This window comes from Hemitrygon akajei, chromosome 11, assembly GCF_048418815.1.
Source record: "Hemitrygon akajei chromosome 11, sHemAka1.3, whole genome shotgun sequence".
Lineage (NCBI taxonomy): Eukaryota > Metazoa > Chordata > Chondrichthyes > Myliobatiformes > Dasyatidae > Hemitrygon > Hemitrygon akajei.
Genome location: NC_133134.1, coordinates 173,963,025 through 173,969,935, shown reverse-complemented (window position 1 = coordinate 173,969,935; position 6,911 = coordinate 173,963,025). Strand labels below are relative to the sequence as shown.

General features: G+C 44.0%; 1 protein-coding gene across 1 annotated transcript in view; it reads right to left on the bottom strand.

Moving 5' to 3' along the window:
- Positions 1-1,165: 1,165 nt before the first annotated feature.
- The window catches only part of LOC140736306 (myosin-7-like), a 109,113-nt gene continuing 103,367 nt past the window's right edge, over positions 1,166-6,911 (bottom strand). Inside the window, exons 40-42 of the mRNA XM_073062297.1 lie at positions 3,437-3,532; positions 3,226-3,354; positions 1,166-1,286 (exon numbers count right to left, since the gene is read on the bottom strand). Of these exons, the coding sequence (XP_072918398.1) occupies positions 1,275-1,286; positions 3,226-3,354; positions 3,437-3,532 (237 nt within the window). The 3' untranslated portion in view covers positions 1,166-1,274. The remainder of the gene's footprint in view (positions 1,287-3,225; positions 3,355-3,436; positions 3,533-6,911) is intronic.

The following is a 6,911-nucleotide window of genomic DNA, read 5'->3' as shown; positions in this document are numbered from 1 at the left end:
TCTTCCAGTCTACCCACCTGTACCCCTCATCACTTTATATCTCTCAATCATGTTCTTTCTTAAAAACCTCCACTCCAGGAGATTGAGAGAACACATTTAAACTCTTAAAAGCTTCTGCTTATTACTGATGTCAAGGCAAATCTGCTCTGAACCCTGTCCATCACGATCACATCCTTCCTATTATTTTAGTGACCAGAAATGCATACAGTATTCCAGCTGATATCTGACTGATGTTTTCTAAAGCAGGAACAAGACCTCAACTCTGTGGTCGTTGTCCTGATTAAGGAAGGTCTGGATCCCATTTACCTTCCTAAACAAGTTTTCCATCTGTGCTACCTCCTTCCAGGATCTATGGACCTGTTTTCCAATGTCCCCTTGCTCCTCCATACTCCCCAAATCATTTCTGGTCTATGTGCAAGTCTCTAGTGCTCCCAAAATGCAACATCTCATGTTGATCTGAATTAAATTCCATCTGTTGCTTTTCAGCCCATCTCAGCAACACATAAATCTCTCTCAGCACCCTCAGACTACTTTCCACTATCTACAACTCTACCAACCAGTGAATTTACTGATCACCCACATACGGTATATTGTAAACAGCAGGAGATGAAGAGCATCTGTGAGAAGAAACAAATTGTTGATGTTTCTGATCCAGAAATGTCAACCACTCCTTTCCTCTTATAGATTGTCTGATAATGCTCTGCCTTTCCAAGTGATTATTAATCCTCTTCCTCAGAATAATTCTCCAGCATCTTGTGCTCAAAGGTCCATAGTTGCCAGGCTTCTCTTTTAAAAGAGTGCCATGTTTGCCATCATCCCGTCATCTGATTTCTACCATCTGCAAAATCTCTTATGATTGTATTTGATACCTCATCTGTTTCCAGTGAAGATTTAAGATTCTCAGCCAGAGCCCCAGCAATCTCTCCCTTGCCTTCCTTGGCAGCCTGGGATATATCCCATCTGGTCAAAGAATTTATCCACCTTGAGTACCACTAAGGCATTAATTACCTCTGTTATTAATGAAGAAAGTCTCCAGCCTCTTCACCAGCTTGCCGTGCTGGTATTTCAGTTTTGACCTGAAGGTTAGTACTTAAATCTAACCAGTCAAGAGGTGTACCACAGTTTGTATACAAAGGTCTACCATTCAAAAAGATCAGTCCCAAGGTAGAGCTGTATCATCATTTGCTTTATTCACACAGGATTTGCTGCACTAAAACTACACAGAAACAGAAAGCAGAAGGGCACTGTGTCAGATAATCCTTGCAGTCTGTACTTCATTCTTCATGCTGAATGGGGCAGGGGTGGATGAAGAGAGAAAAACACATTATTAGAGAACACTAGATCTGATGGGATCAGTGGCCTCCCCTCAGAGCTGTGGGGATCAGACAGGTGTGGTGATGGTGTTGTTGCAGTTCCTATAATGCATTATTGACTGACTTCAGAACAATAGAGTTCTAATGCTCCAAACATTCCTATTTTTCTGACCTCTGGACTTTAAATCAAGGCAGCCAGTAGGTGACAACTTAAAAGTTTGTATATGGAGTTGTTGATTAATGTCAGTGGGGCTTTGATCCTTTACCATACTGTACTTTGAGTACAGCCAGGGCTCAGGAAAGAAGTACAGTTGGCCCTCCTTATCCGCGGGGATTGGTTCCGGGACCCCCCACGGATACCAAAAATCGCGGATGCTCAAATCCCTTATTTAACCTGTGTCATTGCGGTGGTCTTTAGGACCTAGCGGAACCCCGGACTTTATTTAACCTGTCTCAGAGCACTGGTCTTTAGGACCCGGTGCAGCTCTGAATCCACAATGTTTCTGTTCACGAAAATAATCACAATCACGATTGAAAATAAGGTGGAATTAATAAAGCGATCAGAAAGAGATGAAATGCCATTGGAAAAGCATTAGGCTACAGCCAGTCAACGATTTGACCAGTTTTAATGGAGCATGTGCAAGGCCCTGCCCCAATGAAAGCTACAAGTATTACTAAGCAACGCAGTGGTTCAATTATTGAAAAACGTATGTTTCTTAAGTTTTATATGCAAAGAAAGGTAAAATATATACTATATACTAAGAAAAACGTTTGACTAACTGACGCTAAATAATACCGGATGTACCTGTTCCAACTTCAAATCTGACTTAAAGACAGACTCAGGAACGGAACTCCTTCATAACTCGGGGACTGCCTGTACTTTTAAATCATCTCTAGATTACTTATAGTACCTAATACAATGTAAATTCTATGTAAATAGTTGTTATACTGTATTGTTTACTGAATTGTTTAGGGAATGCTCAAACAACGAGTGCTGGAGAAAGAACTTCCAGGTTTTCCTGATCCGCAGTTGGTTGAATCCGTGGATAAGGAGGGCCAACTGTAGTGACACAATTCAACACAACTGTTGTCCACGTATGCAGTATTGCACTCATAGTTATCCTCTTACTCTTGATGTATGTATAGATTTTCTTTAACTGGACTTGTGAAGGACGTTTCCTGGCCCCTCCTGTCTCTCCTAATTCATGCCCTTTCTCCTCTTCCCTTTTCACCATCCAGGGACTGGAGATTGGCAAAAGTCTTCCCTCTTTTCAAGCGAGACAGCAGAGAAAATCCTGATAACTACAAAGCCGTGAACCTAACAACGGTGGTAGGGAAGAGGATGTGTAATCATTGGAAAGACAGGAACTGACCAGAGACACTAAATAGTTTGTCAAGAATAGATCCTGTCTGACCAAGTTGTCTGAATTCTTTGACGAGAACCAAAATGTAACAATGAGAACAGGGTGGTAGATCTAATTTATGTGATTTTAGTAAAGGTTTAGTCAAGATCCACACAAGAGACTGGGTCATGAGGGTAAAGGGATACAGGACAAGGCCATAAACTGGATCAAAGATTGGCTTGGCACAATAAGAGACAGCGCGTGATGGTAGAAGACTATTTTTATGATTGGAAGTCTGTGATTAGTGTTATCCCATGAGCATTGGTGCTGGAACCCTTATTCTTAGTAATATTTTTGAGTGATTAAGAGAAGATCTGTATGTTTGTGATAAGATCATAAGACAAAGGAGCAAAATTAGGCCATTTGTCTCATCGTGTCTGCTCCACCATTGTGACTGATTTATTTTCCCTCTCAACTCCATTCTCCTGCCTTCTCCCCATAACCTTTGATGCCCTGACTAACTGGACTTTTAGCATAATTCTGGTAAAGCTGCCGGTTTCCTTTCATACCTTGATGTCCCTGGATTTAGCTCTGAGCTTGTTGACCTGGGACTCTGCTATCTCGGCACGTTCCTCAGCATCATCCAGTTCACGCTGCAGAGTCCTGAACTTAGCAAAGTTGGTGCTGGCACTTCCCTCCTGTAATAAGATCATAGTGCTGTTATCCAGCTGATTGAACAGTGCATAAATGTGGTAAACTTGCAATGTACAGGCAACTCACAGCTTCTTCAGCTTGACGCTTGTAGCTCTTCACTTTCAGCTGCAGTTTGTCAATGAGGTCTTGCATACAAACAATGTTCTTCTTGTCCTCTTCGCCCTGAGCAAAAATTGTCAGGTTAAAACCAAATCAAGTTTCATGGATGAATGTTTAAAACTTTCCATCCAATGCTGGAAATAGTATGGACTATGGACTAAAGTGCAATTGCTGATAAACTGCATAACCTGCAGTGACTGATGGAGTGATTCTGTTTTCCTGAATAGAGCTGTTACACGTTGCAGGTTTGAGAGGCCAGAAAAATATGACAGTATAAAACCGTGCAGATGCTAGAATTCCAAAATGAAAAATGGAAAATGTTGGAAACCTTCATAAAGCCAACAATGATTGACCGACAGACAGACCTATTTTATTAATCCCGAGGGAAATTGGGTTTTGTTACAGTTGCACCAACCAAGAATAGTGTAGAAATATAGCAATATAAAACCATAAATAATTAAATAAGTAAATTATGCCAAGTGGAAATAAGTCCAGGACCAGCCTATTGGCTCAGGGTGTCTGACACTCCGAGGGAGGAGTTGTAAAGTTTGATGGCCACAGGCAGGAATGACTTCCTATGACGCTCGGTGTTACATCTCGGTGGAATGAGTCTCTGGATGAATGCACTCCTGTGCCTAACCAGTACATTATGGAGTGGATGGGAGACATTGTCCAAGATGGCATGCAACTTGGACAGCATCCTCTTTTCAGTCACCACCGTCAGAGAGTCCAGTTCCATCCCCACAACATCACTGGCCTTACGAATGAGTTTGTTGATTCTGTTGGTGTCTGCTGCCCCAGCACACAACAACAAACATGATAGCACTGGCCACCACAGACTCGTTATTTCAGGTTCCAGATAAACAGCCTTTCACCCAGACTCACAGAACTGATAACCTGAAAAATGTCAGACTGCTAAATGCCAGAGCAGTGATGAGATTTCTGATCTTCAAACCAGACCTATTATTCCTTTTGGTTTATCAAACTCTACCAGAACTCAACCTTGGGTTACTAAGGAATAATTATATTAACCAGAGTTGAGGTAATTATGGAAGGGGGAGCATATTTCCCCTAGAAGGACGTCATGGCAGATGTTTTAACAGCCAGTGTTAGAGGCTCCAGGAGGACTACATGTGTTCATGTCTTAAGTGAACACTCAAAACCCTATTCCAAAAGATATATTTCAACAACCATCTCTTCCGCCCCACCACCCGGTCTCTATACGCATTCTAACCACACTCTATATGCAGTCAGGACACATTCTAACCACACTCTCTCTATATACAGTCAGGAAGTAGACAGGTCAAAAAACCTCTCTGGGAAGAGTAAAGGAGGAGGGGTATGCTTCACTGTCAACCACGCTTGGTGCGACCCCCAGAATGTGCATGCTCTCAAATCATTTTGTTCCCCAGACCTGGAATACCTGGTACTGCTGTGCAGACCCTACTGGCTACCTAGGGAGATCACGGCTGTTATCATCACAGCAGTGTACATTCCGCCTCTGGCTGATACTGACCTGTCTCTCAAGGAACTGCACACCCAGAGGCTGCCTTCGTCATCGCTGGTGACTTTAATTGAGCGTCAATGACGCAAGTCTCTCCGAAATTTTGTCAGCACATCCAGATGAGCACTCGTGGAGATAACACACTTGACCACTGTTACACTCCCTTCTGCAATGCTCACAAAGCTCTCCTTCGCCCAGCTTTTGGAAAATCAGATCACTCTGCGATCCTGATTTTGCAGAAGCTGAAACAAGAGGTGGCCATATTTAAAACCGCCCACTGCTGGTCTGAGCAATCAGCCTCCATGCTGCAGGACTGCTTCAATGATGTCGACTGGGATGTTTTCCAAAATGAGGATGTCTCCGAGTTCACTGATGGAGTCACGTGCTTCATCCAGAAGTGCATCAACGATGTTGTCCCCTAGAAGTTGGTCAGGGTCTTCCTGAACTAGAAACCCTGGATCAATAGTTCCATGTGAGCAGCACTTACCGTGCGACACAGACCTTACGCTGCCAGCAATCAGCAGGAACTCAAGAAAAGCAGCTACGATCTGTGCAAAGCTATTGAGGCTGCGAAACAACAACACGGGCAAGATTGAGTCAAGATTCATGACGAATAGCACACGTGACTTATAGCGAGGGTTGCATACCATCGCAGACTTCGAAGCCAACTGTAGTGGTGCTGCTAACGTCGCAGCCTCTCTCCCAGATGAACTCAATCACTTTTACGCTCAGTTCAATGTTGCTAACTCTGAGCCTCTGAGGGAAGCCACTGCTACAACCTGGTCATCTGAGGCTGACGTACACAGATGAGTGGACAGTCGCATCCCAGGGAGAATACTGTACTGAGGATGTGCGCAGCACTACTGCCAGGTGTGCTTACTGACATTTTTAATCTCTCCCTCTCCCAGTATAGAATGCCCTCTTGCTTCAAAACATCCACCATTGTCCCTGTACCAAAAAAAGACCCAGATAACATGCCTGAATGACTGTTGTCCTGTCGCACTCACCTCAATAATAAGCAAATGCTTTGAGAGGCTGGTCAAGGATTACATCTGCTACCACCCAAACTGGACCCCCTACAATTCATTTACCAACACAACCAATCAACAAATGACGCAATAGCCACTGCTTACACATCTGGAGAAGAAGGATGCTTATGTGAGAATGCTGTTCTTGGACTTCAGTTCAGCAATCAACACCATAGTTCCATCCAGGCTTGACAAGAAGCTCAGAGACCTTGGCCTTGACCCTGCCTTGTGCAGCTGGATCCTGGACTTCCTGTCAGACCGCCAGAGGTGGTAAGAATGGGCTCCCTCACCTCCACCCCTCTGACTCTCAATACAGGAGCCCCTCAGGGCTGTGTACTGAGCTCCCTCCTTTACTCCCTGTATACCCATGACTGTATTGCCACCCACAGCTCCAATCTGCTAATTAAATTTGCCAACGACTTTACATTGATTGGTCTAATCTCAGACAATAACAAGGTGGCCTACAGGGAAGTCATCACCCTGACACAGTGGTGTCAAGAAAACAATCTCTCCCTCAATGTTGCAAAAACAAAGGAGCTGGTTGTGGACTACAGGAGGAATGGAGACAGGGAAACCCCCATTGATAATTATGGATCTGCAGTTGAGAGGGTGAACAGCTGTAAGTTCCCCGGCATCCACATCACTGAGGACCTCACGTGGTCTGTACACACCAGCTGTGTGGTGAAAAAGGCACAATAACGCCTCTTTCACCTCAGACGGTTGAAGAAGTTTGGTATGGGTCCCCCAAATCCTAAGAACTTTCTATAGGGGCACAATTGAGAGTATCCTGACTGGCTGCATCACTGCCTGGTATGGGAATTGCAGTATTCTGCAGAGAGTGGTGCAGACAGCCCAGCGCATCTGTAGTTGTGAACTTCCCATGATTCAGGACTTTTACAAAGACAGGTGT